The sequence below is a fragment of the Schistocerca gregaria genome, chromosome 3 (genome assembly GCF_023897955.1).
Source record: "Schistocerca gregaria isolate iqSchGreg1 chromosome 3, iqSchGreg1.2, whole genome shotgun sequence".
Lineage (NCBI taxonomy): Eukaryota > Metazoa > Arthropoda > Insecta > Orthoptera > Acrididae > Schistocerca > Schistocerca gregaria.
In genome coordinates this window covers 870,141,209-870,168,531 of record NC_064922.1, presented here as the reverse complement: position 1 = coordinate 870,168,531, position 27,323 = coordinate 870,141,209, and the positions used below count along the sequence as shown (strand labels likewise).

General features: G+C 37.9%; 1 protein-coding gene across 1 annotated transcript in view; it reads left to right on the top strand.

The window, feature by feature from the left end:
- The first annotated feature begins 15,299 nt into the window (after positions 1-15,299).
- LOC126354909 (uncharacterized) overlaps positions 15,300-27,323 on the top strand; it is a 131,108-nt gene continuing 119,084 nt past the window's right edge. The window contains exon 1 of the mRNA XM_050004980.1: positions 15,300-15,558. Coding sequence (XP_049860937.1) covers positions 15,556-15,558 — 3 coding nt within the window. The 5' untranslated portion in view covers positions 15,300-15,555. The remainder of the gene's footprint in view (positions 15,559-27,323) is intronic.

Here is a 27,323-nt window from a genome sequence, read left to right as displayed (position 1 = left end):
TTGGTTCGATCATTTTTAAACCGAATCCACCATTTCCGGACTGAACATTCACTCATTATATTTATTATATTTTTTCCGTGCACTTTGCACAATTCACGATAAATTTCTATAGGTTTTAGGTTTTTTTGACAACAAAAACTGCTTCACGGACCTCACTTCCACAACTGGTGGGATTTTCAAATTTTCAAATTCGAATATCGAAAAAACCAGACACGCAGACACGTTCCCGCTGTCACGGATGGATGCCGACTGAGCAGCCAAGCACGCACATACCAAAATATACGCGATCGACGCGCACTTAGCGGTGTCAGACGGAAACGTTCTCTACTCTCTGAATAGCCCTCATATTAATTGGTGCATAAGTCTGTAGCGTTTTCCCATAAGTATAATAAACGCAACAGATACACATAACAGAGATGTTACTCATCACTAATATTTTCTCCTTCACTGTTTACAAGCCCGCCAATGCTAGCCCCACTTATTGTTTCCACACTGTAAAAATAATATGGTTCTGCTGAGTCATATTCAGATAGTATTTTCACCTGGAAAGGAAGTTTCTTGAAGATTGTTCGATAGAGAGTGGAAGAGGTGAAAATCTGGGGGCACAATATCAGGTGACTAAGGTGAGTGTTGAATGACTTCCCACCCAAACTCCTGTTTTTTTTCTTTTTTTTGTGATTCTTAACGGAATTTGTGAGGGCGTTAACGTGGAGTAGCATCATTTCACGCAGTCTTCTGGTCCTTGTTTTCAGACTGTGTCTGCAAGACGTCTCAGTTGTTGACAATAGATGTCAGCCGTGATGGTTACACCTCAGGAAAGCAACTTGTTGTACACTATATTGTCGCTATTCCTCAAGATGCATGACATCCTGTGTGTATGTGTTTGCGCTGAGAGTTTCTGCTTTGTTTGGGCCCAACCATTCCTTTCTTTTCCTTATGTTAGCATAAAGACACATTTCCTGTCACCAATAACGATACAGGATAACCAATTGATGTCGAGCAAGCAGAAACATACATATGGCCACCCACTGATTTTTGTGATTTTGGCTTAGAACATGCAGTACCCTTACACCCGATTTTTGAACCTTCCCCATTGCATGCAAATGTTGCACGTCGGTGGAATTTCCACAGTTCATCACATTCACCAGTTCTCTTGTACACTGATGTGATTCATTGTGGATTAATCTTCCCCATAGACAGCGCAAATGTTTCTCACTACCTACACTACTGTCACCCCTCTATTGAACTAAAACAAATAATAATTTGTCAGAGACGATTTCTCCACATGGCACTTCATTTTCCAGCATCTACAGCTCCACTCACTATCTACAAGTGACAAGATAACCATGTAAACTCAAACAGCTATAATGACTACAGATAAAAAATGGAAGTCATTAAACAAACCAATACCAAACTATATGTCAACATGCTAAACAAAAACGCTACGAACTTACCTGTAAGCACAAACCTAACATTTAACATAAGATGTCTGCATAGGATTTTTAAATGGCGGCAAGTGACATATGTAAAGAAAATCATTGAATTTTCTCATCAAACTGAACGAGCAAAAATTGGAGACAAACGTCACAAATCTACTAGATTCGTATAGAGGTATCTACATTTAAGGTAACATGCGTTGCTGCTGGGGATTGTAATATAGGAAGAATTACTACAATTCTGAAATCAACACAGCAGATGCAGCGTCAGATATATCGCAGCAGGAAGCACAACTACTTCCAAGCAAGCTCCGTATACACTTACACTGGAGCAGAAACTTTAACAGGATGAAATTACTACATTGGACACCAAAAACAACATCGATTCTGTCTGACAAAAAACCATTTACATGTTCCCAAAGGTATATAACAACAACAGTTTATGAAATTCATTTCCGATTACAGGTCGGAAAGTACAGCGTTTTCGCATCATCCTCTATAAACGATCATCTGCGATGGTAAACGTATATAACAAAACACCGACTTTCCATTCTTATCTATGACATTTCAACGTGAAAAACAGTTACCCCAGTGCCAGACACAAGACTACAGCGCATTTCAGCACGAAAGCCATTCATCAGGCCACAGCACACTTTATATTTAACACTGACTACAAGTCAGGAACGCTAATTTCATATTCCAACATAATCGGAGACTAATGTCAGATATGTCCACCACAGGTTGAAATCCGCATAGCGTTCTATATTGCAAAATACAATCTGCACAGTTTCACCACAATTGAACACGACTACTGAACACAAAAGTTACTTGACAGAGGCTCATATTCCTTCTCTCTCTCTCTATCTCAATGTGTGTGTCGGGGAAATCGGGAGATGCATGTTCATCCTACTGATGGTGGACCGTTCCTACTTCTACATGACATTCCAACAGGAAAAATAGCCACCAATGACCGATGCTATGACACAGCACTCCCTTTATTTAACCCAACCAGAAGTTAGGAACGCTTACTTTGTTTTCCAACAAATTTTTGACAACATAATCGAAGAGCAGTTAAAATCTGTCCATAGAGATCCATACTGCATAGGTTCACCACTGTAGTGGAGCTGACTTGGAGTGATGGACTCTGCGAACTATGCCCCATCCACTGGTGCACAAGACACATGCAAATGTCAGATACTTCCATACCATGCAACGAACAAAACAAGCACCATAAATATATTCCAATGCAGTACCTAGCATTCGACGAAAGCTCTAGGAGAACTCCTTCACAGAAATGGATGTTTCCACAGCACATTTCCTGAAGGAGGCCGCAGTCGCATCACAATAGACCTGTGGCATTGACTTGTCTATTGCACAGACAGTGCACTGTTCGTAGCCCCCACACCAGCCACAGTATTACAGACATCTCCATCACACAACAGCTGTGCTAGAAAGCGCCACTCTATGGATCGGAAAGTCTCATTATTTGTTCCCTCGTTAGTCAGTTGAAGAATTTGTATCTTCAGATTACCATTTCATACGACTCTGTTAATCCAAAACCAAACATCTACTAGAAAACCGAGAGTTTGACACACATTTTTGGCGAATACTGGTGCTAGTCATATAACAGCTTGCTAACACTTTCAAGAAATCCAAGTCTTCCATCTCCTTCTACTATAGACACCCTCCCCTAAGAAGGAACCCTATGAGTGCGAGGTCGCAAATGCACTATTTGGTAAGGATCATTTGAAAGTTTTGTATTAACAGTTATGACTGGCAAAAAATTAGTTGTTCTTGACTCACCGTGAGCATGGGGGGGGGGGGGGGGGGTGACAGAAAATAATTGTCTGTGAGGCGTAGAGATCAACCAACTATGGGATGTATGTATTACACTTCACAAAATGGACATATTCGATATTCGAGAAATGTTCAAAACAAATCATTAACTGGCACCATGAACACTGAATGATAAATGACACACCGCTGTGATCACAAAGGTTTGCACCATTAAGATCGAAGTTGAACTCCTTGGGGGTTACAAACATGTAGGACAATCAGCTAGGTATCCACTCTTAAAGACTTCATATAGAATAATATTGGTGTAATGGGGTGATAGAGAACTCATAGAATGTGACAGCATGAAACGAAATGTGAAACAGTCTGTCATGGAGCTTATCGTGAAACTAGCTATCCTTTAAGGTGTAGCTGCAGACTTTTATGTTTTATAGTTACGGCAGAAACAAACCTCCAGAGGCTGAATTTGTCCAGAGGTTCCTGTTAATATGAAAGGCAATGTCATACATTTTTGAGGAGGAATACTTTGCTCTAAAGAAGTATGATTTTTATATGCAGACCAGGTCTCAAGCAAAAGAAAATATTTTGAACAGCTGTTGACCAAAAGCAGTGCTTATACCACAGTTCTAGTTCTCTTACGTCTATTTCTCTCTTTTACTTGCTACTGCCCTTTGCAAGATCACGCACACGAGAAAGAATCATACGGGGCAGAGCACTGCCAAGCTTTTTCAGCACAATAAATAACTTTCCAGCCAGTTTACCATCCAATTAACAGTCGGCATAATTGCATACAAATGCATTAAGTTACTGACGTTAGTTAATCTTCACACAATGCTGTTGGTACATCTAATTTCCAGGGTTCCTTTTATATGCATTTCCGCTTTAAATCCAGGTTGGTAAAGTGGAAAACAAAGTCCTTACTGAACGATGTAATAAGTTTGTTTGTGTCCTCTACAAATTTTCAAGCCGATTTCGCAATTTGCCGTGCATTGTCAAGTTGATGCTTTGTTTGAAATTTGACGTCTTCCAGTTCTGTAGCACTGTTTGAAGCTATGCAACCATCCACAGCTTCCCTAGAAATCACGTGCAATTTGCCGTGCATAATGTAGTAGGTCACCATCATGCAAATCCTGTAAGTTGTATCAAGCATATCTGAAACACGCAAACACCAGTTTTTGTAACAAATGCGCCTTGTCCTCCCTTCAATATCCATAATTTTCCTTCTGCACTGTACAATAATACTGCTGCGAACTGATTCGGAAACTGTCGATATTTTTTTTTTTTACTACGCTGTGAATGACCTTGCATGTAGGTAATTATGTTTAGTACCCACTCCTTGGACAACGACTGTCCTTTCATATGTTTCACTGGAGACTGCGTTTGTGGGTTGCTGTCTGACAAAGATAATGAACTACATGGCTAGACACCTGTTTCAGTATCAGTTTCACTCTTTGAGCACGTATCATCATTGATATGGTCAATCACAATATACTGCTCCAAAAAATTTATTCCTACGGAATAAGCAGCACTGTCCACGATTAGTTTAAAAGCTACCTCAAAGACAGAAACCAATATGTCCAAATGAATGTAACCAATCGACCAGGAATTGCTAATACTGCACAGTCATCTACCCAAATCACAGAACATGGAGTTCCCCAAGGCTCAGTGCTGGGACCCTTCTTATTCTTACTTTATGTAAATGACCTCCACTTAAATTTACACAGTAACAGAACCTTCCTCTTTGCTGATGATACCACAATTATGATAGCCAACTCAAATGAACATCTTCGAGACATAATAAACAGGTGCACAGCACAACTAAACTCGTGGCTTAATTCAAACAGACTACTCCTAAATATAAAAAAGATGGTTGGTATTACTTTCCACACAGTCAAAAATAAAAACCCACCAGTACCTAATATATCACTGAGTGATGACAAAATCAACTATGTGAAGGAAACCAAATTTTTGGGGGTTCCAATTACTGACACACTTACATGGAAAGTCATATTGATATAACCTGCACCAAATTGAGTAAAGTATGTTTCATGATAAGACAAATAAGGGATGTTGTTAATACCAGCACCCTCACACCAAGGTAATATGCTCTTTTCCATTCTATATTAAGCTACAGAATTACCTTTTTGGGCCACAGTGCGGAAGCAGTGAGGCTGTTTAAACTACATAAAAAGGTGGTTAGAATAACATTATTCATACAGAAGAAAGAATCTTGTAAACCACTGTTCCAGAACCTGAAAATATTACCCCTCCCATCTCAGCACATACTGGACCTACTATGTTCAACCAAGGAAAATATTAGCAGAGTAGGTATAAACTCAGACAGGCACCAACATGATACAAGGTCAAAGAACTCTCTATGAGTAATTCCCCATTCAACAAAACTATACAGTAAAGGTGTCAAACATATAGGAATAAAACCTTACAATCATCTCCGAATAGTAGTGAAGAACATTACTCAAGTGAAGGATTTTAAAGTGAAACTACGGTCACTCCTAACTGAACACTACCTCTACAGCATACAGGAATTCCTTGACAAAAAAAAAAAAAAAAAAAAAAACCTGCTATAACGAACTGCTCGACAAAAACATAAGAAAATGGATCACAAACTATTGACCTTATGTAACATAACTGAATGTAAGTTTTATTGGTATAAATGCTAAATTCTGGTACAGAATTAATATAAGGTCTAAGTACATTACACATGTAATATAAATATGTAATTATTTTATAGACATGTACCCTTTCCTACAAACGCCTAATATGTATCAAATGACCTGTCCTATATCAAGATGTCAATTTCTGTACAATGTATGCAGAGGACCAAAACAAATAAATAAATATATCATCATTGTACTCCTCATGCACATTGTCTGCACAGTCGAGCATATATGACATCATACGTTCTGATGACTCATCTTGCAGAAACGCTTATATTTCGTCTGCCATTCCTTTCTCATTCTGCTAAATTTCTTGGGTTCCCTTCTGACGAAATGCCAACTCAATGTTTGCTCTGTATATGGCGGCCATTGCTCTGCTTCATATCAATACTACTAGCACTGTAGCGCTGTTGTGAGTTACAGGTCGACTAAGCAGATCAACTGTGCTCTGTAGCCTCATGCTGTGCTCACGATCGGATACCTCCAGTCAATCACCCTGTTGCCATTACCAGCCAACATTGATGATGTAGACAGTATGTGGGGCATGAAATGACTAAACATCGTTGGCCTTTTGCGACCTCACACTCAATGGGTTCCTTGTAAGATCCTACACTAGTCATCTAGTACACAACACTGTTAACATTACAATGTAGGAAATCCATTTTTCAACGCCGGACATACATTCAACTTTAGATCGGCACCAAAACGAATCACTTCTCACATAAGAATCTTGCCGACAGGAGAAATCGTGACTCGTATGGGCATACAACCATTTTGCCACAGCTACAGTATCGTTACTTGATGGTTTGATATATTTTTACACATAGTATAATGACACTACGATGTTAGACGTCATATGGTGAAAGAGGTTGATGGAGACGCCTTCTGTCATTATAGATGCTAGAGCCGTTGTCATACACACCACCAGAATTGAATCTTAAGCTGTTAAATCTTACATAAGACCAAAAGAAATCTTTGGGTGTGATCTACAACACGCAAATGCTTTTGTGTAGTACATGGAAGGAGTTGGACGTGTTCTGTACCATCCTATTCGAAACACCCTGAATCTCTACTCGAGAAACACTTCTCTAATAGAATTCAGTATGTTGTAACAGTTGACCATAGTCGACCTTTTTTCAGAATTACAATTTTAGATCACCAGTAAGGCATAATTTTATCCAGCAATTTTCAGCTGGCCAATGTAGTGAGACGTGAAATTGATGCGTCCCCATCCACCTGTGTCAGCCCAGTTTGCAGGTGAATGTAAGTTTAATTTAGTGCTTTGTTTAGGTATTTTGTAATATTTATAATTGTTGTGAATTATCTAAAGTTTTGTATTTATTTTTATGTTTCATGTACGGAGAGGGCGGCGCAATGAATGGAGAGAGCATCTTCGCTGCCAGGACCAGAGAGAAAATTGCTGGCCACTATACGTCGCGGGTCGACAGCCAAACAGCAACAGAAGATCCTGAAACCGAGTTGTGGCGTCGTGCTTCTAAAAACTGAAAAAAATAAGCATTTGTAATGTTTCTACAACAATGACGTCATAGAAAGTTTAATCATTTTGTAAATGTTCAGTCCTATCTTCCCAAGGCTCAGGTTCACGTCTATGTGTAGTATATAGGAAGATAATAAACTAGTGTATACTACAAAAGTTAAAATACGTGTTTCGAGAATTTATTTATGATGAATTATTGATTTATATGACAAGATTATTAATTTTGACAACGTTCATCGCGAGTTTGAGTCTTAAAAGTTTATTCAATGTGGCTTTAATATTTATTAAAGCAGATTCTTGCTTTATTATAATGTCTGAGAAAAAAACAAATGACATCTAAATTGAAAAAAGTTTGCGCAAACCAATTGGACTGAGTGACGTAATTCTGCGTATACGACTCAAATGATGATGTTTTAATTACAGTTTAGTTCAAGAACCATTCAGCGACCACTTATAAAAATAATTCTGAAGTGTTTTGTAACTGATGTTGGTGACGAAGTCTGCACATGGTCATATGTCAAAAGATAATCATTTATACAAAACTTACGTCGTTACACTACACCGGCCATTGTGGACGGAGGTTCTAGGCGCTTTAGTCTGGAACCGCGTGACTGCTAGGTCGCAGGTTCGAATCTTGCCTCGGGCATGGATGTGGGTGATGTCCTTAGGTTAGCTAGGTTTAAGTAGTTCTACGTTCTAGGGGACTGATGACCTCAGATGTTAAGTCCCATAGTGCTCAGAGCCATTTGAACCATTTGAATTGTCAGCTCATCTGCTGTCATTAATAACTCATAATATCAGAACTGACAGACTTGAACAAGGGTAAAATAGATGTCCAAACGTCACAAATCTACTAATGTGTATAGAGGTACCGTATCTAGTGTTACACTCCATACTGGTGAAAGAGGCTGATGGAGATATCTTCTGTCTCTGGACGATGTAGCCACATTATAGACATGAGAGCTAGTGTCGTACACGTCAGCAGAACTGAATCTCAATTGGGTTAATCTTACAAAATGTTGAAATAAATTTTTTGGTGTGATGTGCAGCAATCAAATGCTTTTGTGCAGTGTACAGTAGGTGCTCAACGCATTCTGAACTCTCATATTCGAGCACTCTAACAGGACACACAGAATGTTTCCAGAATTTGCTTTGATGAAGCATGTTAGTTACCCTACAGGCAGTGACTAGTATAAGCAAATCCAAACCAGAAGCACAAACTATCGGCTATTTATAACACTCCTACTCACACCCCAGTACCGTTTCAAGTCTACAAACACGCCTCCACCTTTATCACTCACCTGGAATGTAACACAGTAAACCACATAACATGATAACAATGCTTTTATCCTACACAGACCTGTTTCATTGAAATTTCTTATACAGGTAATTCCCAATGCAATGACAGTATAAGTCACTTTATGTTCTAAGTTAGATTGACAATACTCCCATGTACTACTGTTTGATAACTCTTCTAGTTTTTTTCAAAATTTCTGACGAACTATCCATTTTGCGAGTAGCTATCAGCATACAGAAATAATAACACTATATACGATCAAGAACTCTGAAATCCTATGATTCTGTTTTGATACCAACACAAAAAAAACAGTAAATCATATACAGACGACACTTCACAAACAGATCGTCACCAAACAAAAAATTAGCTTGGCGACGTTTACAGCTCATCTAATCAGGCTCATCGCACTGTGTTCTGCTGTGCTCTGCTGATGGGTCATGTATGAGTGAAGCAGTGTCTCAGTGAGCATGTATCAACACAAAGTGCACACAGTGGAGATTCTCTAGATGTTAACTGCCTAAACAACGTTTTTACATGAACACCTTTCATCTGATCACGAAGAAGAAGTGGAACAACTTGTTACATCACTGTGAGCTGTGATACACTGTGGACATGATATTGTACTGTGCTTCATAAATAAAATGTATGTTGAGCTAACAGCTTTGACTCCATAATTGGGAGAGACCTTCCCTGTCACCTGATAGACAATACTTCCATAGATGTAGCCACATTTGTGTATTTTCTAATTGCTGTACTGGAAAGATAACCCCTACCACCTGAGTATTTGTTTTTTAGGTATAGAATTATTTTGCTTATCTCTTGTTGTTTTACTTCCCAAAATTCAAATCTCTTATTGTTGTGTAACAGTGTATTGGGGTGTTGAGTGGCTCTGTGTCTAAAACTGTGGTGCCAGTCGGGAAGGGAAAATGGTCATTAAGAATGTTACAAACAGTGTTTTAGTCTTGTGTCAGTAGATCATATCTGATATTTATTGTTTCCCCTTTTGCGTTCATAAATGGTTTAAGTATCTGTTAATTAGGTTCTAGAAGGCACGACTTACATTTTCTGACGAAGCAATTGATTCACTGTGGACTTGTTTCCTAAGATTTAGGAATTCCGATTTGAAACTTTACTTAGCACTGACATATTATTCATATTTGAGAATCATATTCGCAGTGTTGTGGTCACCATTGCATAGTGCAGTCAAAGTTTAGGCACATTTAAAAATGTAAATATGAATGATAATGAAAATTTTTATTGTCACCATTGCATAATGCAGCTAAAGTTGACAAATCCGAATATGATATGAAAATATTCATTGTCACCAATGCATAATGAAGACAAAGTTAACCTATATATGCAAATGCTAATACGATTTTTGTATATCTGAAGGACATTGAAAAATACGTTAGGCCAACACAGGTATTAAAATTTATTACATTTGCCTTTGAAAATGTACAGTGCAGTTTATCTGTACAGTACATAGAGGTCACGGATGTTCTGTCTAAACTTGACCAAACTGGCTGGTAGTTTTTACTTAACTCTTTTTTACCATTGATTGGAAATTATTGTTGTTTTAATTAGACAAAAAGAGTCAAAATGTCTCAACAGATCTGAATAATTCATTCAGTTATTTTATTATTTGATCCTTCTAACTGGTAGACACTGATCCAGTTCTCTCTAGCTAGTGTATTTTCAATGTGATTATGTTGTAATGGTTAGGTTTAAATTCTACTGAGTTATTTTTCCAATGTTTGGAGGGACCTACATTTAGGTAATCAATTTTCTGGCAATAATGATCAGAGAAGTTGAATTCTATGTTACTGAACATAATAGTATCTCCATCTTATTTGCTACCACATTTTATTCTGATGTCTGAATTTACCACATTTACAAGTTTACATGAATTCAATTAACCTGATAATTTTAAATGACTAATATTACTAGTATCTGCCTGATGTTACTCAATCTGTATATTGAGCAAGCAGTAAAGGAAACAAAAGAAAAATTCGCAGTAGGTATTAAAATCCATGGACAAGAAATAAAAACTTCGATGTTCGCCGATGACATTGTAATTCTGTCAGAGACAGCAAACGATCTGGAAGAGCAGTTGAACGGAATGGACAGTGTCTTGAAAGGAGGATATAAGAGGAACATCAATAAAAGCAAAACGATGATAATGGAATGTAGTCGAATTACGTCGGGTCATGCTGAGGGAATTAGATTAGGCAATGAGACACTTAAAGTAGTAAAGGAGTTTTGCTATTTGGGGAATAAAATAACTGATGATGGTTGAAGCGGAGAGGATATAAAATGTAGACTGCCAATTGCAAGGAAAGCGTTTCTGAAGAAGAGAAATTTGTTAACATCGAGTATAGATATAAGTGTCAGGAAGTCGTTTCTGAAAGTATTTGTATGGAGTGTAGCCATGTATGGAAGTGAAACATGGATGATAAATAGTTTGGACAAGAAGAAAATAGAAGCTTTCGAAATGTTGTGCTAAAGAAGAATGCTTAAGATTAGATGGGTAGATCACATAACTAATGAGGAGGTATTGAATGGGATTGGGGAGAAGAGGAGTTTGGGCACAACTTGAAAGAAGAAGGGACCAGTTGGTAGGACATGTTCTGAGGCAACAAGGGATCACAAATTTAGCATTGGAGGGCAGCGTGGAGAGTAAAAGTCTTAGAGGGAGACCAAGAGATGAAAACACTAAACAGATTCAGAAGGATGTAGGTTGCAGTAAGTACTGGGAGATGAAGAAGCTTGCACAGGATAGAGTAGCATGGAAAGCTGCATCAAACAAGTCTCAGGACTGAAGACCACAACAACAACAACAATATTACAAGAACTAGCATTAATATCTAAATCACTCAGTACTGTGAGGCAATTGGGTCCAACTTAACCAGTGACCTTATTGAGGCTTTTTAAAAATTATTCAGTTCCTCATTTGGTGGATGACAGGCACTCATCAGTTTAGTTTCATTGTGCTGTTCATGAAGGCTTCACAATGTGTCACATTGTCAGTTAATTCAAGTAACCCTACTCTTCAGTACCATATTCTTCAGTCTTTTTTACTTTAGTATGTTACTTAACATAAAGAGCTACCCCACATCCTTTCTGATGCTGCCTATAGTCACTGCTTACTAGGTATCAGAGATCTAATTTCAAATATATTCTTTCGTCCTGCTTTAGGTTGTGTCCTGTTATTGCCAGTACATGTGGATTATGTTTAACCATGAAAGTGTAATTTACTTCATATATATCGGTATTGCTATTATATGTTTAAATGAATCAAAGGGAATACCCTCTATTCACTATTGCACTATTTTATATAGCAGGAAATATAGTCATGGAATTCAAGCAATACAACAAGTTTGGGCCTTGTTAACATTTTCGTTCAAATATTTTCTTGGTGCAAAAGCAACCTCTCTCAGTACCGATACACATATTGATTGTTCTGCTTTAGGTACTTGGGTCTCGTTTTGTATAGACAAGGGAGATGCCTCATTTGTGCTTGGACTGTTTTTTTTTCTCATGTGACACACCATAAAAAACGTTGATTCCCTTTCTTGTTGTGTGCAGGATAAGCTGTTGCTTTTACTATGTGGTGGTGCTGTTTAAGCTGCTCATCCTGTTGGCTCTGTTGTTATTGATGTGTGATGATACTCATGGGCGTACCCAGTGAGGGGCATTTAAAATGTTTATTAAAAGCAGTTTTTTACTGGTTTCCTGTTTTATTTAATAATAAGTTCTGTATGTTGTCTCGAGTCCTTGTTTCCTAAGACTAGTATGACCTGCCCCCCCCCCCCCCCTAGTTCAGATCCTGGGTATGCCATTGATGATACTTGTGATACTGTTGCTTCTGCTGTCCCTGTCAGATGGGACACATCAAGGTAGGCACACTCCTCAGAATTTCCACGATTTTTTTTACAAATAAATGTTTACCCTTTCCCATTAAGATGCATACTGCGTCTGGTAAATAGTTATCAGTCCATATCGTCTATGTCGAGAAAGAATGCGTTCTGGTAGGCTTCGCAGATTTTATAGTACCGTCTGTCGGCTTTCTCAATCTCTTTATTCACATCGAAAATATTTAGACGGTTGAATCTGCGTGGAGTTCCAAAAAACTCTTCGTTTGCTTGTACAATGTTTAATGTTTTTTAAGCATCTTTTGGTTTCTTTCAGTTCATTTTTATACCGGTCATTGGCCCCCTATATTAACATCATTCATTGTTCGTTATTGGAGCCGTTCTTGACGATTTCACATACACGTAAACTTGGTTTGAAGAAACTAGTTACGTTTAACGTGGATTCACACTTCCTGAAACGTCACCGTCACGTTTTTGAACGTAGACGGTCAGAGAAACTCCTGAGCATTTACACTACATGGCACGTCAACAACAAAAGACCGTCGTGATGTAACAGCTGATTCATAAAACAGTCACCAGAGAGCTATTTCGTAGTCCATGGTAGATCGTCAAAAAATGCCGAAATTTAGTTTAAAGCAGTTTGCAATTAATACTGTTGCACTTTATGATGAGAAAAAGAGTCTGGATTAGAAAAATGTTAAAAAATCGAGACTGTGAATGAGAGTTCCACACTCCTTACAAGGAGTTGGAAAAGGAGGAGTCATCGTTCTATAAATATTTCAGACTGTCTAAACAACATTTTTTTTTACCTGTTGAACAAAGTACAAATAAAAATCAGGAAGGGAGTTTCAAAATATAGGCGTCCAGTATCACCTCGACAGAAGCTGATGGTTTGACTGTGGTATGCGGAGATGAGCTGTTGTATGTGCTTGAACTATGTTTACATATATTTCTGCTACCTTATGTTCGTCGTTAATTTATTACATATCTTATTTTAAACTTTTGCATGCCGCATCAATTTTACTCCCGGTTTTTGTTTTCGCTACTCCGCTGGAAAAGTGGCGAATAAATCACATTGAACAAAATATGTAATGTTTATTTTGCAATGGATTCCTTTAGTGTGCTAAATAAAATAATTTAGCTTCGTTGTGTCTTCCAGTACATATTAAGACCTTTTCGCAATAGCACCTAGCGGGGACTACATCGTTTTAGTTCACACTGTTGCTCAGCAAGTAGGTTGCATTATGGTCTGTCGAAACATTCTTCCCGAAAAACCTTGACCTGATGTGAAGTGACGTGTCGATGACGTTCCGTTGACGGCATCTGTGAATGTTGCCATTTGGACTACAAAGGAGAATCTTTTGATGTAACGGTAATCTTTCGTCAATTTTGAATTCACCTTTACACTTTGATCCCTAAGTAAATTTTTTGTGATTCCCACTCGACAACTGTCAAAACATACACAGGTATCACTGTTCTGTTCTTTACACAGAGTTGCCTTGTCGCTAAAAATTACTTTCGTCTGGCTTACTTTAGGTGGAATAATTGACGGTTTAGTAGCTGCATTTTGTGACTTGAGAGTGTCTTTTAAGTGCCTCTTGTGTTTAATGTTCAGCTCCACTGTTGTAATTCCGTTGTTACTAACGTTTGAAATCATTGTAATGGCGTCAGAATTTCATATCTGTTACTTAGCGTCACATCATAAATTGTAATTTTACGCGTACGACGGAAATTGGTGATATACCTAACGAACAGCGACTGTTTGTCATTACTGTACGTCTTCGTTAAGTCAAGAAATGTAATTATCAAGTCTTTCCAATACCTGGTGCTCCCTATGCCTTGCCTTCAACATACTAAAGAAGTGGTCCACTGTTGATCTACCTTGTCGAAAGCCATACTGCTTCTCTTTTTCCCTCACTCTTCTTTCCAGTAAGCTTTCCATTATTTTGTTACCTTGCTGTGTTACAGATGAGTTTAAAATTAAACGTAATGCTGTATCTTAAATTCGTTTCCGTCTTTTCACTTTTGAAATTTATTAGTCAAAGGCCGTTTTTGTCTGTATAACTCACAGATCACTTTGTTGGATGCAGACCACATTCCATTCTATAAGGACTCAATTTCAGATAATCAATTTTTAAAAAAAAAAAAATGTTTCACATCCGTAATCATTTTAGTAATATAAAGAGGTTTTCTTGGGATACTTAGCTTTTACAGACCAGTATATAAGTAATCTTTCCGCGAAATATATTTAATTCAGAACCATCAGTTCTCCGGGTATTAGCATTTTTGTACTTGTATTTAATTCCTGTCATAACGATATAATAAATCATCTGTGTCACCTATAAAATTTAAATGCTGTGACATGGCGCATATGCAAACTCACCATATGATGGCAACTTTGAAGTAACCATCAGTTCTCTGGGTATTAGCATTTTTGTACTTGTATTTTATTCCTGTCATAACGATATAATACGTCATCTGTGTCAGCTATAAAATTTAAATCTTGTGACATGGCGCATATGCAAACTCACCATATGATGGCAACTTTGAAGTATTGCGCCACCAACCCTGCAGCCACTTGTTGGTTAAATTTCCGCCGACGCTCCTGATTCATATTTTTGCCGACTGGTAATTGTAGCGTCGAAACAGAAGCTTCTTATTAACAATGTTGGGGTCACGGAAGACCAGAGATGCCAGCACGTAAGTTCCTTGGTAATAAATTTGTTTACTGGTTGCCTCAGTGCTGGACATTGGTAAGGTATAATAGTAGCCTACTGTTTCTACCGATAATTAGGATTCGCCTAAAATCGATATAAGTAAGAGCGTTGCAGTCGCTCTGTTGTCTTCTAGTGGCGCGCACATTTAAAACTCATAAGCTGTAATTTCCACTAAAAGAACCGATTTCCTTCTTCAGTCATTCGTTTATTACGAGTCGTCGAACTGCTCCAGCATTTGAATTTGGCGTTGGCGTTTTAGAAATATGGTAAGTATCTGCAGGGTATAGCACAATTAATAGCGAAAACTGACGAGCTGAGAATATACCACAATATAATTATTCAGAACTTCTGATACAAAAATATGTACACTGTGTGTCACAGTTAACACATAAAATTGACAGGAGTGAAAGTATACCATAATCGGAGGAAAAATGTTCCAATAAACATGAATCTCCAAACAAACTGCCAGGCAACTGCCAACATGTTAAAAAATTGCCACCGACTAAGAGTATTCCATATTGTAATATTTGATACAGATATATTTGAAACGTAAATCCCTCGATGAACTCTCCGTCTATAATAAATGAATTTAAATTTGACTCCATGTAACGTGCTGATGTAAAAAGCGCTATTGTATTTTTTGTTAGGTAGGCCATGGGCGAAGCGTAAGCTCAGTTATATGAAGACTTAATCAAAGATTTTACTTTTGCACCAACGATGACAATATTTCATACTATAAATCAATGGCAACTCGTAACCACACATATCCAATATCTTGCAAACGGCTCGTATGCTGAATCATGTTTATTGGAATGTTTCTGCTTCTATTCTGTTATGTTTTTATTATTATCAAGTTTCGACAGTTAATTATGATACAAATGTATATGTCCATGTGAATAGTTGTAAATTTTTCCTCGCTGAAGAACTGTTATATGCTAAAAATGGACTCAGATGTACGCCTACGTCAGTAGCTCAGTAAATTCACGTTTAGGATTCGGAACCACACCCCTTCCCCTCCCTCAACTAAAATGTTTGTTACTGCACTTCTGCTTGCAGATCTTCGCCTTCCTTTTTATCATAAATTTTTAAATTACTCATGGAAAATAGGAGCAAATGGATCGACTGAGTCAGCAATAAATAAAATAGAAAACAATGAAGAAACTAGGAGGAAGAGCTGACAGGGGGCCTTCCAAATGAAAACGGATGTCAGTAGACCTTACAGGACAGTTAATGTATTTGAAAAATAGGTTGTGATATTTTAAAGGAATATTGTATCATCTTTCTTGAGACTGGTTGTTGGTAGTTAATTATACATATATTGACATTTTTCCAGTGAAGTTATTTTTCCTTCCTCCATAAAAATAACGGAATTGAGACCAATGGAAACTTCCTACACTGATCATCTGAACAAATACATTTGTTATAGCTATTCAGTTTTCTCAGGACCAGAGTACATTGTAAATAATGATACACATGAAAATAGCATTAATTTTTTCTGAAATCGGTAATAATATAAATAATTGGAATTTATCAACACATGAAACAGGGGGGGGGGGGGGGGGGGGCACGGAGAGGAATGAACATTTGTTTAGTATAAATAGTGGTATTTACAATAACAGAATGAATAAATATTGCTGCATAGGTCATGGAAGGGTTGTAGTGTGCTAACAAATGATGGTGATTATGAGAGAGAATCACCTAAGAGCAAATTTCAGTTTATTGTAAAAACTTTTTATGGTTGGAATATGTTGAGTATTAAGTGCAATAGCTTTCTGGATGCAGGGGTAGGTAATGGAGGGAAAGAGACTTTTCGATATTACTATAACCAATGCTTTTGTTTCAGTAGAGTGTAGAAGTGTGAAACTGCAACTCTACTGGGGAGCCAGTAGCAATTTAATGATGGGAAATTGATCACTAGTCACCAATGTATTGCCATCGAACCACCAGAGGGCACGCTCGCAACCTTGCTATTGTATATGGCTCATCGAAACAAGAGCTTCGGTCCTGTGCTGTTACTTCAAGCACTTATAGAAGCAAGGATCCATCATGAGGCACATTACCTTAGTGTAGCAATAACAATGAATTAAACAAACAAATTAATAAATACACTGAGAATATTAAAGTAAAAATGTTAAGAATATGAGCCCATTGGATAATAATGTGGACCAAATTGCGGGATTGTTACAGACTGTTTATTTAAATCAAATACAGATTTTTTTTTTCAAATGGCGGCCTCACACAGGCTGCTATAAACACAATATAGAAAGAGAAATAAAAATGACTGATGTTGCGGTGTGTCCGCTAACAGTAATGAATGGAAACTAAAGGCAAGGCGCCATACAACAAATCACTTAAAGTTCATAAAAATTCTAAAGTTTATCAAGTTCACATACTTCTTTATACAATAGCATAATTGGAGAGTCAATTGCTGTTAGGCCTACTACAGGTCTATGCCTACAAGTTATAGGTCTCTAGGTATGCGAGCCTTAAAAAAATCAGCCTCACCAATCACGAACCTCACTCTACCTGCCTATTTAAAAACTTTGTCATGTGACACTGTTTGACTCAGTGTATTAACTTAAAACTTGACCACTGTTTGTAAGATTACATGTATTACAACATTTATACATTTCAAACATATGTTACATATGCTTTCCAGTGATATGCAGTCTGATATTGTATTATACAATTTTACACATTGCTAAATAACTGGCTTTATTTAAATGTCATATACCAGAAATGAAGCTGAAGGAACCTGGTCATGTGGACAACTTTATACAGCTTGGTGCTGCTGTTGTATGTTGTTCAAATTACAACATTACAAACATTATGTTACCAAAATTCTTAATAAACAACATTAGGATAATGGGATAAATTACTTATACTGATGCTAATTATTAGTGTCATGTGAATAAATCTTTGTTTTGGCATTATTCGGTAAATTATTTATGATGATGTTTGTATTTATATAACAAAGTGAGCATTGTCATGGAAAATGTGTACACCCTTGCTCAACATTCCTCTTCTCCGCTTCTGAATTGCCCATTTGAATTTTTTCAGAGTCTCACATTACCTGTCAGCATTAATTGTGGTCCCAGTGGGCATAAAGTCAACCAACAATACCCCTTTCCGATCCCAAAAAACGGTTGTCATGACTTTACCAGCAGACTGTGTTTGTTTGAATTTCCGCAGCTTTGGCGAAGAATGATGTCGCCACTGGCGTGATTGTTGCTTGGTCTCAGGTGTAAAGTGGTAAGCCCAGGTTTCGTCACCCGTGAAAACTGAGTCCAGAAAGTTGTCCTGTTCGACTGCAAGGTGGTGAAGAAATGCGCGGGAAGCATCAACTCATTGCCACATGTGGTCCTCAGTCAGCATGTGTGGCACCCATCTTGCGCACACCTTCCGGTAGTTCAATGTTTCCGTTAAAATTCTGTGAGCGGTGATTCGAGAAACCTCAGGAACCAACGTGCAGGATCATCCAGGGTGATCCGCCGATCTTCAAGCATGCTTTGCTCAACCTTCAACACTGTCTCCTCAGAAATTGATGGTCTCCCGCTCCTTTGTTCGTCAGGAATTTCGGTCCGACCAGCTGCAAACTCTCTATACCACTTACGAACATTTTTGACATCCATGTGCGACTCGCCATACACTTCTGTCAATTGGCGGTGGATTTTAGTTGGTGCAGTGCCCTTTGCCTTAAAAAACCGAATAACTGTGTGCAGTTCACACTTGTTGGTAACATCCAACGGGAGCTCTATTCTCAACGGCTGCCAAACTAAGACTGAACGCCTCAGTGCGGTGTGCGCATGTTTCCACACAGTGCGTGAAGCACTCTTCATAACAGTGGGACCAACTGCCACACAGAGTTCTGTACTTATAAAATAATAGGAGACCTTACTTTTGGGATTACCCTCGTAAATATTAACAACTGTGTTAATAATGACTTTAGGAACATAGTAGTAATTTTAGCGAGGTCGGCTCACTAATGTGGGTTCAGTGGTGTCTTTGGATTTTCCGTAACATATCTGAAAGGAGTTTTAGTGTTTTCAGTGAATATACTAAGTTTCAGTTTTAACATGTTCGATTTTGCCTGTATTACTTCACATTCTTAACCATATGATGGCTCCTTGACTCCTATTATCTTGAAGTTTTCCAAGTTGCTAGTCTGCTGTGACTGGACCCACATCCATTCACAGCTTGCTGCAATAACTCAGGTATGCTGCCCAATGCATGCTCACTTACGTGGCCTGAACACTACACAGCAATCTGCCAGCTAGCCACATACTGTTCAATCAATCAGTTTTTGAATACAGTTGCGTAGTGGACTCACAGCTCATAGTGTCACAGAGTGTTGTGTGGGAGGAACAATAATCTTTCTTTGTTAGTTAATTGAAAATTTGAATCTATGAAGTATACATGAAAACTAAGAACAATAGCAAAACCTACATAGAGTTAATGGTCTTTAACGAATGTATTAGATTTCAGCAACATACGAACACCTATCAGTAGTATTAAATATGTATCCCACTATCTTGAAAAAGTAGTGAATGTTCATATGTACATGCACTAAACAAGGAAAAAAAAGTATTAGTAACTTAATTAAACTATATTTTTGAAGAAACTTTTGTGTTCTGGGTAACTTAAGGACTCATAATCTTAAAAACATTTGATTTTTGGACAATGGAAAAGCTGCAAAATGTGAGGAGACTGTTGATTCATCAGATACATATTTGTACTTAGCAAACCCACTGATCCCTTTAAAATAAAATCCTCTAGAAGAGTGAGAGGACATGAAGTACATATTGTCTGGATTAATAAAGAGGCAAAAATTCATTTACCCAACATAGCAATGTTGACAGTTTTTAACACCTTTTGTCACAAGCTAGAGCCACACTCACCCAACAGAAAGACTATTTTCTAGCAAACACATATAGGAATTAACATATTTAGGAAGAAAAATAATGGTTCAAGTAGACATGACTTTTCTCTTCAATAATAGATTTGCATGTAATTATGCCACAAGTGTAACATGAAATATACATTTATCCCTGTATTTTTGTGTATGTTAAGATATTATTGTCCTTTACCTCATACATTTGCATTTGATTTTATAATCAAGTTCCTCAGACAAACATTACACAACTTCCATACTTTGCTTTTTATTCTCCATTAGTCCTTGTGTTGAAGAAAAGCCAAAAAACATAAACAAATAGTACCAGCGATACTGTTGGTATTGATTCGTTTGTTCCAACATTATGAGGTATGGTACAATGTTAGATATTGGTGTTGCTACCAGTATTGCACTGAATCTGGTGTTTAAGTATCACGAGGGGAAAATATTTATATTTTATACACATATAAAATTAACTGTTGTTCCACAAGTAGTCTCCCTTACATTGAGTACTCGCATTTTTCGATTAAAAAAGAACCCTGATTAGGCCAGACAGAACACAGACTGGTGGCTCAGGCTGTTGAGTATTCAATGCTTCTCTAATTGTTGCAGTTTTCCCTTTGGAATTATCTTTTAAATTAGCTGTGTCAGTCACCACTGTTCCTTTCTGGTAGCCATCATGACTACATCAGATATATTATGCCAACGGTGTAAGGAAGGCCACCCATGGCTGCATCTTTGTGGCAGAATTGCAGAGCTGTGTGAGCAGCATCATGCATAGCCCAGGTTGGGTGGTGACTGAGCAGCAGATGCATCATGGTGCTGTGTGATGAAGGTTGGTCATGGCTGCATCTTATTAGTGGAGTGCAGGGGCAATGTCAGACTTGGCTGGGGGCAATGTAGATGTAAACCTTGTTGGCAACTGATGTTGTATGCCACCACCGTGAGGGAGTCTGGCTGTGGCTGCATTTTCATGGCAAAGATGTGTATCAGTGGAAACGATGTCAGGCTTGCAGCCAGAGGATGATACTGACTGGGCGGCAGCTGAGGTCCAGTGCAGCTGGAATGCTGCTGTATTCTTGTCACCAATGATGTGTCCTTGGCTGTGCCATCCCAGTGAGGATTCTGGCCATGGCTGCATGTTCACACTGAAGTCACAATGTGGCAGGGCAGCATCGGGCAGAGCTGGTGGGGGAAGTGGCTGGGAATGACCAGAACTTCAGGTGGTTCCTGTTGCTGCAGCATGCAGATTTTATCCTCATTGACAAGTGATTCTCCTGAGTGGTAGGCTCCATACAATGAATGGTGAAGTTTCCAGTTAGCATATAAGCAACACTTTATTAACATGGCATAAAACACTATGTAGCTTCCAATAGATACAACTGAAATAGATCCTCTAGTATGAACATAGTGAAGCCAAGAGTCTTCAGTTCTCTGTAGTGATGTACATCATAACAGTATTCTGTTGTGATATAGTTCATGATGGTAAGTGCTATGCACAAGTTCACATAAATAATACTGAATCTGGAGATGGCCAGCATCAGAAGAGGCAAAGAATCCAAGAGCAATGGCTGGCATACTGGTGTGGATGCTGTTGCGTATCTTCCACAGAAGGCTACTGAGATGCTGAGTCCAGGGAAGGCCAGTGCCAGAGTAGGCAAAGGTTCCAAGCTCATGGCTGGCAAGAAGCCCAGAGCATAAATGTATGCTGCTTGATAGTGATTGAGCTGCAGCTTAAGTAGGCTGTGGGCAGATGGATATCATACTTTGTTGGGAGAACATGTGACTTGTGGATGCAGCATGGTCTCTGATTGCAGCTCCACTCGTACTGGTGCACATGATGCATGTGGATGAGGTTGGCTTCTGATAGAGGTCAGCATGTCAACATATGTGTTATTGTCTGTCGACAGCAATGTTTCCAAAACATGTGGTGTACTTACAATGCTAACCGCATATTGTCTGGTGGAGGTGCGCTTGGAACACTGGAGCAGACTACCCTCTGCTCGCAGGTGTTGCACCAGAGGCAGAAGTGGCTGGTGTATGGCTGGATATATGGCAGAAATTAAGGTTAATTGTTAGAGACTGGCCATCGCTTGATAGCGTGTTGAGGAAAATAAATACTGGTGAATCTGAAGATCCATTGTATTTGTTCGTAATTGTTGAACATAGTTAAAATAACCAGACAGTTTTTCAGTTTGAGACTAAAAACTTTTGGTGCTACTGAGGAAAGAAGGGTCTACAACAAAGTAAGACCATTTATAGTGTATAACAATATTATGACTACTTCCTTCTTTCATCATTATATACATGACACAATAAAATAGTTTCATCAAGGTAATTTGTATGAGATGTCTGATTCCAAGTGTCACTCACTGATACTGTAGTCATATCTTATAATGTCTTATTACATTTTTCCATTTTGTGACATGCAAAATTGCAATTTTCTGAACATTTAAATGAGTCGTCAATCCTTGCACCACTCTGAAAAGCTTTCATTGGATATTTATAGTGGCCTAGGTCATTACAGATAGCTCTATCAGGTGCAAAAATTCTTAGTTTACTGTATTCAAGATATATATCATAGACAGAAAGGTTCCCAACACACTTGCCTTGGGCACACCTGAAATTTCAGGTACATCTGTCAGTGATGTTTCATAGCAGATGGCATGCTGCATCCTCTCTGACAAGAAATCTTCAATCCAGACCAAATTTATTCTGATAACCCCATATTATTATACTTCATTAATAAGCATTTGTGCGACCACGAATCAGATGATTTTCAGAAGCTTTTAGGATATGAAATTACAAGTACTCTGATGGCACATTTAAAAGCAGGGAAAACAATACCCAACTGTCAGAACATCCAATTCTAGTTCCTACATCAGGGAGGAGGAAGGTATAGTTTGAGAAAAGGTGGAATTGGAAAGGGGGGTGGGCGGAGCAGTCACTCAGATCCCAACTTGAGAGGTGCCCACCTGTTGTTAGAATGAGGTGAAATAAATAATCACTATCAGTTCCAAAGAAAACTAGAAACACACCTCAATAGGCACTCCCGTTATATGTATTCACAGAGTGGTAATTCCTGATAGCTGTATAACAACTAACAGCATTCATTATAAAGCTTCATGACAAGTAATAGTCTATTTGAAATAGGCCTCTACTGGTTCATATGCAGATAACTACTTTTTATTAAAAAAAAGTGTGAATATATTTATGTAAAATTTAGCTGTCAGTAGGAAATGAATTTGTTACAAAGTGTTTTGAATTTATTATAAATGCCCTGCCTGGTCCAAGCACAAGTAGTATTAAGCTGTATAGTGATAGTTCATTGTTAGCACACTGTACCAGATAACTTTCTATGAACTGACTGTCTTTTATTACTGTTTGGCCTTACTTGATCTATTTTGTTGAATGTTCTCCTTCATAGAACATTATGAGAGAATGTTTTTTTATGTTGTTATTAGTTCGTCCCAAGTCTAGTTAAGTCATCAGAAGACCAAAGCAAATTGCGAAATGATTTAGAAAAGACATATGTATGGTGCGAAAATTGGTAATTATCCCTAAATAATGAAAAGTATGAGATCATCCACAAGATGCTAAAAGGAGTCCATTAAACTTCGGTTACATGATAAATCAATCAAATTAAAAGTCCGTATATTCAACTAAATTCCTAGGAATTACATTTATGAAAAACTTTAATTTGAAAGAATACATAGAATATTTTATTTTATTTATTTATTTATTTATTTTTGGGTGGGGGGGGGGTCTAATCAAAGACTGCGTTTTATTGGCAGAAAACTTAGAAGATCAACAGATCTGCTGAAGAGAGCCCCTACACTACACTTGTCCGTCCTCTTTTGGAGTAGTGCTACATGGGATGGGATCCTTACCAAGATAGGGTTAGCAGAACACACTGAGAAAGTTCAAAGAAGGGCAGCATATTTTGTATTATCTAGAAATAGGGGAGAGTGTGTAACGCACATGATACAGGGTTTGGTGTGTGCATCATTAAAACATAAGTGTTTCTCTTTATGGTGAGACTTTCTCGCAAAATTTCAGTCACCAACTTTCTCCTCGAAATACAAAAGTATTTTGAAAATGCCAACCTACACAGGGAGAAACGATAATTATAATAAAGTAAAGGGAAATCAGAGCTTGCACATAAAGATATAGGTGTTCATTTTTTCCATACACTTTTTGAAAGTGGAATGATAGTGAATTATTGTGAAGGTGGGTTGATGAACCCTCTGCCAAGCACTTAAGTGTGATTTGCAGTGTTGCCATGTAGATGTTGAAGTTTAAGATAGAAGCTTCCTCTCTGAAGTTTGTTGTCAAACATGAGGTCAGGCAGACAACAAACAGAGGGATCCTATTCTCTGCTAGGACTTTGTATAGGAGACGTCAAAAATTTAGAGATACAAAAACATTTACATTAATAAATAATAATATAGCAATAAAATGATATTTTTATGAACAGCTGTATCTACCTAGTGGGATATTAACAAGTTGTATTCAGCTCAAGTCACTAGTCCATCTTGCATGAATATGTCCACTGAGTAATATCATTTCAGTATAGCACCTGTTATAGCATTGTTTTTAGTGGACCTACCATCATCTGTATCAACTATGTCACTTTTAATTAATTATAAATTTTCATTTCCACTTATTGAGGAACTTTGGCATACAGTTTGAGACAGTGGGTGGGAAGCATAAATTTTCTTGGTTGCTTGTGTTGTGTCTATAAACAAAATAATTTTTCTGAAATGAGTCCTGTTTGGTATACAAAAAAATGATTATATCATAAATATATACTCGTGAGAGACTTAAAATTTGTAAGTTTCTATAAGGACCGGTCAAAAAGTTTCCTTTTGAAAGCTGTACAGTCCAGAATTGGTATGTGAGTCAGGGAAAATGACTGTGAACATTCAGGCAATCATCCCATTGACACACCAGGTTGAAGATACCCATTTGATAAAATGTAGAGGCCTACTTCTCGAAGAAGTCTGTAACTGCCTGCTATATATCCTCGTCTGACAGGAGTCGTCCTTTTTTAAGGGACCAAGGTGTGATAATCATGTGGGAAGAGATCAGGGCCATAGGGCGGGTGTTCAAGTGAAGACTGGCTTTCCTGATTGACCAGCATCTTGTGGCAAATCACAAACAGCACCGAACTTGGTGCACCATTCCACAGTGGTGGTTCTCAACAGACATTCTTCATTCTCCTATCAGTGTCTACCAGCATATGTCCTTCAGCAGCCAAGAAAAGAATAACAGCTTGTTGATCCTGTTTGGAGCATTTGGTAATAGTTTCTGCATTTACCACTTGGATGTTGGAAAAACACGAATGCCACACTATCCCTCACATATATATTCACATAGAAGACATGCTACACTGCATATACGCCACAGCAACGCCCTCAAACAGAAACTTTTTGATTGTCCCTTAAAAACAATGAACAACATGGTTCTTTCAAATGTATAGTGCACACATTCTAAATGATTTGTTTCTGTATCTCTAGTATGCATACTATGTTAGCAGAGTTTTCACCAGAAAACAATACCATGCCCAATATGCTACTTTTGTGTGTCCATGTCAGTTACAGTGATAATATTTGCATTGCAAATGCAATGTTCCCCAGTTTATTAGCTTTGGTATAGTTGGTGAAAGGAGATCCTTGACAGCTGGCTGTGCTGTTGCCAGTTTTCAACTGGAAAGAGCAAATAGCTGCAAGTGGAACCCTGAAGCATTAACATAGGGATTTATACAATATCGCAATACATGACTGGTTCAGGTAAGCCCATGAAGCAGCTGCACCAAGCCCCCTGGTAGTGTCAGGCATTTTCTTTCACCAACTTGAGTATAGGTACTCAATGTGTGCCTGCCAGGTCAAATTTTTATTAAAATTCAGTCATAAAAATGTGATTGAATCAGTTTTTTCTCTACCTTTGTTGCTGTGATAATCTTAATCTACTTATATTTTGACTGGTTTTGGACTGCATTATGTGAGTCTTAGGTATGGTTATATTCAATTCATTTAGCTGACACCAAATTTCTAAACTAAGGATATTGATCAGTGTTTCAGGAATTTTTTCTGATTCTTGATTTTCAACTAATATAGAAGCATCATCTGCAAACAGAATTGATGGGGAGCTGATATTTAATGGCACATAATTCACTTAGAATAGGACTGGACATAGTATGGAGCCAGTCACAATAATAATTTGCCTCATTTAAAGTAATGATAACTCCTTCTTTTCCATTCCATAAGTAAGATTTAAGCCCTTCTAGGGCATGGCCTGTAATGCCATACTTGGCACTGGCCCTAATGTCATACTTGCCAAGTTTGTAAACAAGCAATGCACAGTTTACAGAATTAAAAGCCTTTTCAAGGTCACAGAATATTGTATTAGTTCACATAAGGTATCTCAAATGCTGAAACAGCAGAAGAAAATTGTCAGATACATGTGTTCTGTATATAAAAAGAACCTTGTCACACATTACTTCAGAAACTACCAGTCCTAGCTCTTCCCCATGTAAGCATTCACAAAATTACAATATTATTTCACAGCAGACAAAAATTATTTGGGGAGAATCATTTTAACCACACATACAGCCTGAGAAACAAAGAGAATTTTATGCTTCAGACATACCGATTGAAATTATGAGTGTACGCACAGATTCCATGATATATAGGGATGGAAATGTGCAATAAAGTAACAGCAAAAACATACTTAATACGATGCCAGAAAGCCTAAAAATAAGGCTGCTCCAGATTCTGTGGCACAAAATGTTACTATTTGGTAGAAGGACTTGAAAAATCTGTGACAGCCTTGATTTTAGATTGCCTGACTTCACATTAAATATGTTTTTGCCTGTTTATTTATTATATATTTTCATCTCGGTATAGCCTGTAATTTGTGCATGTACACTGATCAGCCAAAACATTATGACCACTGCCCACCATGATGGATGCTGCCTGGTGGTGTTGTGGACATGTAATGTGGTAACAAAAGTATACATGTGGAGCAGACATGGACAGGGATCACCCTAGTGGAGATATGGTCTGTAAATTAGGAAATCCATTAAGATAAGTGATTTTGGCAAAGGGCAGATTATTATTACACAAAGTCTGTGAACGA